This window comes from Ictalurus furcatus, chromosome 28, assembly GCF_023375685.1.
Source record: "Ictalurus furcatus strain D&B chromosome 28, Billie_1.0, whole genome shotgun sequence".
Classification (NCBI taxonomy): Eukaryota; Metazoa; Chordata; class Actinopteri; order Siluriformes; family Ictaluridae; genus Ictalurus; species Ictalurus furcatus.
This window is the reverse complement of record NC_071282.1, coordinates 3,351,905-3,364,019: the sequence shown is the minus strand read 5'-3', so window position 1 is coordinate 3,364,019 and position 12,115 is coordinate 3,351,905. Positions and strand designations below refer to the sequence as shown.

At 37.1% G+C, this 12,115-nt stretch overlaps 1 protein-coding gene across 1 annotated transcript; it reads left to right on the top strand.

Annotated features, from left to right (window-relative positions):
• The first annotated feature begins 266 nt into the window (after positions 1 to 266).
• On the top strand, positions 267 to 10,830 carry lhx1b (LIM homeobox 1b). The gene is made up of 5 exons (XM_053618707.1): positions 267 to 776; positions 2,858 to 3,081; positions 3,730 to 4,004; positions 9,399 to 9,567; positions 9,899 to 10,830. The coding sequence occupies exons 1-5, from the start codon at positions 607 to 609 to the stop codon at positions 10,249 to 10,251; spliced, it is 1,191 nt and encodes a 396-aa protein (XP_053474682.1). The 5' UTR covers positions 267 to 606; the 3' UTR covers positions 10,252 to 10,830.
• The last annotated feature ends 1,285 nt before the right edge of the window (positions 10,831 to 12,115 follow it).

Here is a 12,115-nt window from a genome sequence, read left to right as displayed (position 1 = left end):
TGGTCATGGTCCGTCATGACGTCACTCGGCGGCGGTGGGCGGGGTTGTAGCGACTCACCCGGCTTGGCAAGCGCGTGCCAGTGTAGAAAACTGGGACGTGCACGGAGGCTCGCGAGCAAAGACGTGTTCACGCGACCAAGCAGCGGGTTGTAATATTGTAGATTTGGACGGACAGGACTTCAGCTCTTGCAGTTTTCGCAGTTCAGGAAAGTGTTCAGGAAAATTCACGCGCCTTCGCATATTATTTTTTTGTTCATTTATTATTATTATTATTATTTAATTTGGTGTGAATCCTGTATATACAGAATACAGGTTTTATTGGAGACAAAATGGACGAATAGCAACCAAAAAAATAATGCGTACAACTTTAATCCTACATGCAAGGCATGTGTAGACTATTTGGACACTCTCATCTCATCTCGAGATGAGTTTGGCTGCGAATTTTGCCAGAAAACGCATTTGGGATGTTAAGTCGGATTTGAAGAATAACTCTTCTCACGGACTTTTCATCTACTTGGACTGAAGAACCTTCTGCTTCTACACTTTTTTCTTTCTTTCTTTGAGTACATCAGCTCTCTGCGTGTTTGTGGACTCTCGGGTGTAAACATGCTCCAGTGCGCCGGGTGCGAGCGGCCCATCATGGACAGGTTCCTCCTGAACGTGCTGGACCGCGCGTGGCACGCCAAATGCGTCCAGTGCTGCGACTGCAAGTGCAACTTAACGGAGAAATGCTTCTCCAGAGAGGGCAGGCTTTACTGCAAAACGGACTTTTTTAGGTAAGCACTGAGGGAGAGAAGGCGCAAAATCCCTGAGACAGGACAAATGGACCTTCTTCATCTATATGCAAATATGTGTGTGTGTGTGTGTGTGTGTGTGTGTGTGTGTGTGTGTGTGTGTTTTGATCGTTACGCTGTTATAAAATAAGCACTGTGCTACGATCACAGCGTCACTCTTGTGCTTGAAAATGTTGTTTAGAGCAGCGCTGTGGAGCATCCATGTTTATATAGCTACAGAACCTTCTAATAGATGTTCCTCTAAAGATTTGTTACTGATGACAGGAACTAAGAAACCGTTTCCAACCACAAACGTTTTTATTATTTTTATTTAGTTCATAATTACGGAATTAACAAAACAATGGTCTTAGGAAACTATAAATATATATAAACACATCATTTGTTCTGTGGCATCAATGGAAAGAACCGTTCGGCCACCTTGTGTAGATCATTCAATAATAATAATAATAATAATAATAATAATAATAATAATAATAATAATAGGAAAAAGAAGAAGAAAAAGAAGAATCTACTTATACTGCATTGTCATTTTAGTCTCATTTCATTTTGCTTATATATAAACAGACTGTTTTGTTTGTTTTGTTTTGTTTTGTTTTTTTTGCTGTTGATCTAAAATGATCATTATTATTACAATTACATAATCGAGGTTTGGACGAAATACTTTTTTGTCTTCGCACAGAACACTTTAATCAATTTTTTTGCTGTTGCTTAATAATAATAATAATAATAATAATAATAATAATAATAATAATAATAATAATTATATATATATATATATTATAACGATAATTAAAACAATCATTTAAAAAAAAAAACTAAAAAAAAGAAAAAAAGAATTACATAACAATAATCACTACATTCTCACCGTAAACGTTTTGGTTGTGTGTTTACAGCAAAAAAAAAATGATTAAAGATTTTTGGCTACCATTAAAATGTTCTTTAGAGCAACAGACTTAGTTCTTGCAGATAACCTTTACATTTTTTTTAAAAAGAATACAGATCAATATAATTGTCATTTTGTTATCTATTATCATCCCATTCCTATTTTGTTCCCTTATTTTTTTTTCTTCCATACTACAGCAACAACAACAACAAACAACAACAAATCCACAAATAAATACAAGAAATTGGCATTTCAAGGTTTCCCCCTTATTTTTCCCTTAGTATTTAATATTTTTCATTGTAGCACACTTAACGCCTTGTTTTTAGGCACTCTCGGGCTAAATTTGGGGTGTAGGGGGGTGCTAGGGGGGTGCTAGGTGGGTGAAGGGGGGGGGGGCTGTGTGGGCTCCTAAACCTCCTAAACTCAATGCAAATATATTTTTTTCCCCTCTCTCCATCACCAGCGTGCATGAAGCTGATATTTTCTTAAACACACTCATCCGTGTGTGTTCCGAGGCTGTGCGCTTTGTTTACACGGTGCGCCAAAGCGCGGAGGAGAAAACGCGATAAGAGGATTAGAGCAATAACAAAGCGGCTCGCGGCTGAAAAAGAAAAAGAAAATAAAAACGTCGCGTTTTGTTAAACGTTTTAAGAAAAAAAAGGAGGGTGGGTGGGGGGGCATTTAGGTAAAAGTGATAGGACATGGCACGCGCTCCCGGGTGCGTTTCATGGGATTTTCGCTTAAGTAAATCCATCACAACAATCCAGAATTATCCTGAATAATATAATGCGACTCTTATTATTTCAAACTGTCCGCGAATCCTAAATGATTTTATTTAAAAAAAAAAAAACTGCGCGTGAAATCCATGCGTTCCGCATTGCAGATTTTTCACAGTCGGTAGGATTTAAAAAGAATAAACATGTAAACCACAAATATCGGCGCGTGGTTTTAGATGCACGTGCAGGTCGAGACGTGCATATTAATAGTCAATTATGACTTGATCTTTGAAGTATAAAAAAAAAATTCTTTGCATTAGGATTTTTTTTTTGGTGCTCAGACATGCACAAAAGCGCTTTGTATCCTATATGAGTCTCAATAATACCAACGCATTGTTTCTTAAATTTTTTATCCACTGCAAGTCTTCAATGCAACGTGCACTGACTGCGTTCTTTCTGTGCAGACGGTACGGCACAAAGTGCGGAGGCTGCTCTCAGGTCATCTCCCCTACTGACCTCGTCCGGAAGGCCAGAGGCAAAGTGTTTCACCTCAACTGCTTCACGTGCATCATATGCAACAAGCAGCTGTCCACCGGTGAAGAGCTCTACATCCTGGACGAGTCGAAATTCGTTTGCAAAGAGGATTACCTGAGCAACAGCACCGGCAAGGACGCCAACCTGCTCTCCAGTACGCGCGCATTTGTCTTGTGAACTATTCTAGAGTATTCCCTAAACACACCGTGCAGCAAGCTTGGGAAAACGTCCCCTTATTTTATTAGCCATGAATGGAATCATTTAACTTAGCAAGACCAATGTTGTTGTTGTTAGTGCAACGTGAATAAACGGAGATATTAATATTTCTACCATGCACTGTGCACGTGCTACTTTGTAACAAAGCAGTCACGTGAAGGCCTACATGCGACACATATAGCCTTATTAACCTGTTCATGCCAATGTTTATGGAATAGTATTGCATTTTTTTAATTAAGTTATTAGTTAACTGTTAGTATTTATAGTCTACTCAGGCAGATTTAGGCCACATAAGCAGTAAGTACTTTTGTTGTTGTTGTTGTTGTTGTTTCTTTTCTAAACTGACATTTTAATAAATTTCAGTTTAAACATGTAAATGCAGTGATATTCTGTCAACAATGGCATATAAACAGGCTGTTTGTAGGCATCTGTTTATGATTTTAGTGTGTGTGTGTGTGTGTGTGTGTGTGTGTGTGTGTGTGTGTCTGTATATATATATAGAGAGAGAGAGAGAGAGAGAGAGAGTAATGTGATGTTTATATATACATATATATACATATTATTATTATTATTATTATTCTGTCAGTAACGACGTGCAGTGAGCCGAGCCTGTCTCCGGACTCTCAGGACCCACAGGATGATGGGAAAGACTCGGAGGCGGGTCACCTTTCGGATAAAGACACGTGCAGTAACGAGAACGACGAGCAGAGCGCGGGGGCGAAGCGACGCGGCCCGCGCACCACCATCAAAGCCAAACAGCTCGAGACGCTCAAAGCGGCGTTCGCGGCCACGCCCAAACCCACGAGGCACATCCGGGAACAGCTCGCGCAGGAGACCGGCCTCAACATGCGGGTCATTCAGGTAAGACCGAGCCGTGGGGAGACGTGCACAAATCAGGGCAAGTTCGCTGACAACACCAACATAACGCAGTGGTGGGGAAAAGGTTATCAACAACAATAAACACCACAACAACCCACTTAAATATTTATCTGTTTACAAAAAAGAACCTAAAAGAATCAAACAGCCGAAAGAAAGCTACAACTGGCCATCAACTTGGTTGTGGTTTTTAAAATATCGCTTTTTTATATGTATGCATCAAGTGTTTTTCTGGGATTGATGTTTGCTAACAACTTAAAACAAACAGAAGGGGTAAATAAAAAGGGTTTTGGGGGGAAGAAAACAATTGTTCTTATTTTTACAAAAAACATTTAAAAAAAAAATAGAAGAATAAAACAGTTGATCAAACTGGCTACGTGGTTTGGTGTTAATGTGTTCCTTTTTAAAATAATGCAATAATTAAATAATTATCATTATATATATATATATATATTTAAAAATGCCTATATATTTTTGTTTTTGTGATTGAAGTTTGGGTAAATAACCTGAACACCAAACACCAACAAAACAGGAATGGTAAAAAAAAAGATTTAAAAAAAAAAAAAAAAAGTCTGTTTAAAAAAAATCATTACCAAAAAGGAACATGAACAAGAAAAGAACAAAGAACAAATCAAACAGCTGCTAAAATAGAAATGCAACCATCAGCTGTCTGGTTCTTGTTTTAAAAATTTGGGTAAAATATTTCTCAGCTTAGAACAAACACCAAACATAAACATAGTAGCAAAACAGGAGTGATAGACAAAAGGTTAAAAAAAAAAAGCAACCACAACAATAATAATAACAACAACAATCCAATTAATTTTTACTTTTAACATTTACAAAAAAGGAATGTTGACACATGATAAAACTTTGGGGTTTTTTGGCTTTTTTTTTTTTTTTTTTTAGAAGATATGTTTGTTTAGAATATATTTGTTTGTTTGTTGTTTGTTTGTTTGTTTGTTTGTTTGATGGAGTTTGCTAACAGCATGAATTATACAGTACACCAACAAAACAGGAGTAGTAGAACATTTACAAACGAACACACAATTGGCCATCAGTTACTATGTTGTGGTTTCAGTATTTGCCTTTAATATATATATATATATATATATATATATATATATAATTTCTAAATATATATATAGAAATTGAGACACAACACACCCCAAAAAGATTTTTAATTTTTATTTTAAAAGGATGAGTCAATGCCATTATGGCGCCGATATCGCTACATCAGTTGCTGTTGTAATTGTTTAATTTGACATGTTTATTTGGTTTTATTTGGCCACGATGAAACGGAAATTGCATAACAAATTGATTCTGACACAAACCTGCTACAATTTTTTTTTAAACAATTGAGGTGTATGAAAATCTTTGAACAATAAATAAGGAAAATGAAGCAGTTGAACAAAAAAAGAGAGAGAGCTACTTTATAGCCTATGACTGTCTGATTGTTTGACACTGGTTGTTGTTTGATTCACGCTAATTCCGTTTCTATGTGTTTTTTTCTAACATAGCATAGTTTTCCATAAACATTCATAAACAAGTCTTGTGACGTGATTTATTGTAATAACCATAACCTCTTGATCATCTCACATATCTCTTGGATCTTTACAAGTGAACTATATACTGTGATCTGATTTTTTTTAAATAAAATAATGGATTTGGATATGCTTGGCAATATATTAAAACCAACTGCTGAATCAGTGATTTTCTTAATTGAAGACTGGCCTGAGTATAATTTAGGGACTCGTTAAATGGCTTATCTGCATATTCCCGCCTTATATCATATTAGTATTGAAAAGCTGAGTATCACAGTAATATGTAATAAGCACTAGGCTATATTGCATAGCTCTTATAATATGATTTTTTTTTTAAAAAAGAGAAAAATTCTATATATTTATTTGTATAATGTTTAACAGATCCAGTATTGATGGAAACTAAGTGAGGAACAGACGATAGACGTGCTCTCAGAAGTGGATTGTGATGTAAATAAGTCACACTGCTTACTAGATGCTTTTTTAAAAATCCAGATGTGTGCTTTACACAGTATCAGCGCTAATGTCGGACGACCAACAGACATAATTAACTCGGCTCACAGTCCTAACGTGTGATAGAGCAACGTGAGCGATAAGCAGAAGTGTAGTCCATCACATCCGTCAAAACGGGGAAATGCTTTGTATATATTCAAATGATAACAATAGTCTCTATGTCTGATTGGTTTTTGTGTGCAAACTAGGGGGATGTAACTGGCAGGCCGAAGCGAAAAATCTGCTACTGTTTCAAATGAATACATATGCAGTCGTGTGAAAAAATAAGTACACCCCGTGGAAATTGTTGGCTTTTTTTGGACATATTTGGACAAGCAAACATTTGATCATCTTTGAAACAGTGTCTATTAATAATGAACCCACAAGGTAAATTCGCTTTTTCAGTTATTTATTCAACAGAAATATCGATAGATGTGATATTCTTCTGTGGAAAAAGTAAGTACATCCTCGGCCTCCCTCAGAAGCTAGTATTGCCCCCTTTAGCAGAAATAACTTCTTGTAGGCGTTTTGCATAATTGTCCACCAGGCTTGCTGGAATTTTTGACCACTCTTCCATGCAATATTCTTTCAGTTGCGAGATGTTTGAGGGTTTTCTCGCATGTACTGCCCGGTTCATATCCCCACACAACATTTCAATGGGATTCAAATCCGGCCTTTGACTAGGCCATTCCATAATCCTCCATTTCTTCTTTTGGAGCCGTTTCTTGATTGATTTGCTCGTGTTCTTAGGATCATTATCCTGTTGACAGATTCACTTTTGGTTCAACTTCAACTTTTGTACATATGGCCTGACATTATCTTCAAGCACTTTTTGATATGATGCAGAATTCATAGTTAAGTCAATGAATGCAAGCTGTCCAGTCCCTGAAGCAGCGAAGCAACCCCAAACCATAACATTTCCACCACCGTGCTTCACAGTTGGTATGAGGTGCTTCTCCTGAAAAGCTGTCTTTGGTCTGCGCCAAACATGTCTGCTGTTACTGTGGCCAAACAACTCTATCTTTGATTCGTCTGTCCAGAGCACGTTATTCCAAAAGGCCTGGTCTTTGCCTATATGCTCATTAACAAACTGTAGTCTTGCAAAGGCTTTTTCCTGGCACGCCTCCCATGCAGGTCAAATTTGTGCAATCTCTTTCTGATTGTAGAAGCATGCACTTTGACACCAACAGTTGCTAGACTTAATAGCAGAAATTTTGGGGGTTCTTGAAGAAGTTTTTTTTTTGGCATCAGACGGCCTACTCTTGGCCTGAATTTGCTGGGACGGCCAGTCCTGGACAAATTGGCAGTCTTGAACACCTGATTCTAATTTTATGGATTTGAAGGTGTGATTAATGTAGGGGTGTACTTCCTTTTTCCATGTGAAAATTGTGAAATTGTGAAAATTACTACAAAATATAAATTTGATGTGTTGTATAATATATATCACAGTAATTAATATATATACCGTAATTAATAGGCACTGTTTCAAAGAGAATCAAATGTTTGCTTGTCCAAATATGTCCAAATAAGCCAACAATTTCCATGGGGTATACTTATTGTTTTACATGACTGTACAATATGCACAGAGTGATCATGTGATCAGTGTACACTGAGTAATCATAAAATTGTTTCAAAATACTATATGTGTAAAGCAATAATACCAAATGATAAAGAAAGATGCTGTTGTAAAATTATTATTTTTTTTTGCCATTTACACTTTTTTTTTTAACTTGCAATAAAAGGAAAGGGTATTTGAGTAATTATGTCTTGATGTATTTGACTTTAATACATTAATAAATCAATGAACAAATACATAAATGACAGTATAAATACATGCAGTATAAAAAGAGAACGAAATTCTCCATCTACAGCATGAATAATTACATTTAGTCAAATATAACACAAAATGTATGAGATTACAATTCCAATTACTGCATTTTTCCAGATTATAAATTGCAGAGGTTTTTTTTTTTTTGCCACCTAGTACACATGTAAAAGCTATATCTTCTAGAGAGGAATTACAGTTGTAAAAAGTATGTGGATGGATTTACTCACTCAAAATACGTACAAACATTAGATCCAAACATGTTTTGAGAAAAGTATATGTTTAATTCTTTCTCTTGAATTCTTAATTCTTTCTCTTGTAACATAAAAATGATCAAATAAAGCGCAAATATCTGAAATTACAATGGGTTATCTTACTTTGAATGTTTAAAAAAATGTAAATGTTAGCGAAGCCCTAGTGTATTTTTTGCTATGTAGGCCTGTTTCAATTCATGACTGCACGTACAACAGGTCCATTATCGCATGTTGTTGCCGTACGGCAACAATGACATATTTCCATCTAACAGAATACTCAAAATATATAAACTTGTTTCACTGACAAAAAATAAATGTTAACTTATCTCAGATAGTGTTTACATTAAGTAGTTTTGCCTAAATATTGCAAAATTTATTACATTTTGAGAGCCTTTACGATGATGACCTTCACCGTGCCATGCAATTGCAGAAAAGGAAGTGAAAACAGCACTTCCTGGTCATGTGACATGTCATTTATTTTTTAGGTCAAAGTTAAAGCTCTCTTTTTTTTCCTGTTACATAGGAAAATAGTACTTTTGTGTTATTGCCTATCAAAAAAAAATTGGAGATAAATGCATTGTTGCCATATGGAAACACAATGCAGAAAAAAATGATAAAATAAATGAATGAGAATTCATAGTTACTAGGGTTGTAACCATCAGACAAGTTAGATCGATGCATCAATTTAGAGGCAATAATTAAAACAATTAGAAATTGATTGATCTCAATAACAGACAGCCAAGTATTGTGTAAAAAAGATCATGTTTTGAAAATAATGTGTAAATAAGCTATCAAAGTGATTTGCTCAAATCTCTGATACTTAAAATAGTCCATCTCTAAGTCATCATTATTCCAGAATTACTTGTAGGCCTATACTCCAGATTCTGAATATAGTTGGTCACATATTGATCAGAGCCTACTAAATCAAATATGGTATCATATCAGATTAAGTGGTATCTTCAAGCACCAATGCCTTATGAATTGAAATCATGTGGAAGCCTTAGGTACGTAACGTAGTGTACAAAGGTTGAATGAAGGACGCTTAAGGCTTGTCCCTCAGGGAAAAGTCTTCAAGGATATCCGTCATACACGACATACATATCAAAAAGGGTTAACAACAAGTACACTCCTTCTAGGACACTACTAACGCTTAATAATCACAAGAACTATTGAAGAACTCTTTATGGAAGAGTGTACTAGTTTGACCTACTATTTAGTACGGTAGTGCACAGTTTGTATTGTAGCCATCTTTTTTTTTTTTTTTGAGCAGGTATGGTTCCAGAACCGGCGCTCAAAGGAAAGACGTATGAAGCAGCTGAGTGCACTGGGGGCGAGACGTCATGTGCTGTTCCGCAGCGCGAGGAGAATGAGGGCGCTGGGGGAGCGAGTAGAGCCTGCCGAGCTCATGATGCCCAATGGACACTTCTCTTATTACGGAGGTGAGATAACCATCCTTACAGCAAACAGAAACATACAGAAGTAGTCATTTCTCATAACTGAGCTAAACTAAAATTCGTGGCCCAGCTACATAAAATTTCTCCATCCAGATCCAGACAAGCAACTAACTAACATCGTTATAAACAAGACACATTTAGGATTTGAAGTGGTTACGTTTTGTTTTGCACTGGTGCTTCACTTTTACCACTTTTAACTAGAGACATGTACTCCGAACATTCGAATGCTCCGTTCATTTAGGTGAAATAGTGCCGTTGGACAACCCGTGGGCCATGATATGCAATAACGCTCAACCCTGACCTTGCATCCCTCCAGATTATCAAGGCGAATACTACGGACCAGGAGGCAACTACGACTACTTCCCCCACGGTCCTCCATCCTCACAGGCGCAAACTCCCGGCGATCTGGGCTACGTTCCCTCCTCAGGCCCAGCTGGCACTCCACTGGGCACCATGGACCTTCATCATTCTGGGCATCACCCCTCCGGAGAGACCCAGTGTTTTGGCGAGATGGTGCCACAGCATCCAGTCGACTCCCCCAGCCCGGAGCATAGCATCTCGGCGGACATGAGTGGCGCATTCACTTCGATTGGCTCACTTGGTACTAATGGATACAGCAGTCAGCTCTCTCAGCCTTCCTCAGAAATGAGTGAAGGTACCGTGTGGTAGCTGTGAGCGCTTGGGCCGACAGATGTGGCCAAACAGACTAAGGTTTAATACAGCCTGTAAAAAAATGGACCTGAAATGGACATGAACATGGACGTTTTGATTGATCTATTATGTTATGTATTTATCTATTTATTTGTCTATTTATTTAATGTATTTATCTATTTATGGACACTGTATGACTTTAATTGGTTTGTTTACATTTCTATTTATTCATTTGGCAGACAATTTTATACAAAGCGCTTTTATTACAAATGAAGCAGAAACCAGTGTCCAGGGTCGGTTGAATTTGAACCACTGAACTGCTGAGTACCCGTGGTTGACTGCATAATAATAGTAAATGTCAACAATGGTTCTGTCAATCTTGACAGCGGCACTATTATTTGTCCTGCCAAAAAAAGGCTTATTTATTTATTAACGTCCATGAATACATAGGAGCCACGGTATCTACCGCTTTAAACTGTTAATTGCTAATAAATGGTTTATTATTGCCAATAAATCTGCTGAATTAACATATAATAGATGCTGAGAGTTTGCAAAACATGTCTGGACATGTTATTTCTGTTCACTTGGTTCTGTATCGGTTGCTTATGTCGTATTGTATTAGAATCGGAAATCTCTTTTCATTTGAGTTGTCATGTGAACAAAATCCGTGTGTGCAGTTGCTTTTTTCTTCAGAGCGCTACCAAATCTCATGCCTTTGAAACGGAAACTTCAAAACCATTCACGAGCCCTTTATTTGAAATTAAATCTAACTTCAACTCTAAAGACAAAGTCGAGTTTCTTGAGTTCACTTACGAGCTGCGGCGAATAAAGATCGTCTCTTTCCATCAGGGGTTTATATACACCTCTCCTGAAAATACCAACTTGGTCTGACCAGTTACATTTTTTTGCCAGCTGGTTAGTGCGAGAGTTTCTGAATCACTAATACCACATTGTAGGCCAGTTATTTTCATTAGATAATCTGTGAAACTGTACCAACTGCAAAGACGGTCTAGCAATTTGACCATCTCTGCCTGTGTTTTGGCAACTGGTAGCAAGTAAGCCCAGGCTGGATTTTTCACCTGGGACATAAAGAAATTCTGTAAAATAAAGATACTTTTAATAATAATGAAACAAAACATTTCTACATAAAACTGACTACAAAGAGCAGCAATCAACTCCACCAAATCAGCATGTGTTCTCATTCTACTTATGGAGTAATGTAGAATGCAGAAAATAAACGTACAAGACAAAATTTGTCTTAAATTTAGGGTCCCTTGTGTGTGTTATTCAATTCAATTCAGTTTTATTTGTACTGCGCTTTTAACAATGGACATTGTCCCAAAGCAGCTTTACAGAAATATATAAATTCAGAATATAAAAAGGACAAACTCCCTGAGATGATATAAGGAAGAAACCTTGAGAGGAACCAGACTCAAAAAGGAATCCATCCTCAGGTCCGGAGAGCAGAAGGGGTCAGGATCACTGGTATCTCAGGAGTATCACGTGTAGCTCGACAGAAAGAGAGAGGGAGAGATTATTCGGTACGCTTATTGTTCCATAATGGTTAAGGACAATGTACATTGAGTGAGTGCAAGCAGGGACTCCAGCAAGACTAGCTATGACAGCATAACTAAAACGAGACTCAAAAGGCAACGCAGACATGAGGATCGCCCTGTTACAATTTTTATGTCTTGGTGGCGAACAAACGTCCCAAGGATAAGAATACATAATCGTTTTGACCTTGTGAGGACATTTGCCTGGTCTCCACAAGGTAAAAATTGTTTTTCAACGGAAAAATGCAGCTTTCATTTTAAAAACACTAAAAGAGCCAAAAAGATTCCTTGTATTTACTGAGGTTAAGAATAGGGTTAGATTTATGTGT

Bases quoted from the DNA above. Each gene is read 5' to 3' on its own strand.
- lhx1b (XM_053618707.1), top strand. From the start codon at position 607: ATGCTCCAGTGCGCCGGGTGCGAGCGGCCCATCATGGACAGGTTCCTC. The intron at 3,082-3,729 runs GTACGCGCGCAT...TTATTCTGTCAG, and splicing joins GGACGCCAACCTGCTCTCCA to TAACGACGTGCAGTGAGCCG. The intron at 4,005-9,398 runs GTAAGACCGAGC...TTTTTTGAGCAG, and splicing joins TCAACATGCGGGTCATTCAG to GTATGGTTCCAGAACCGGCG.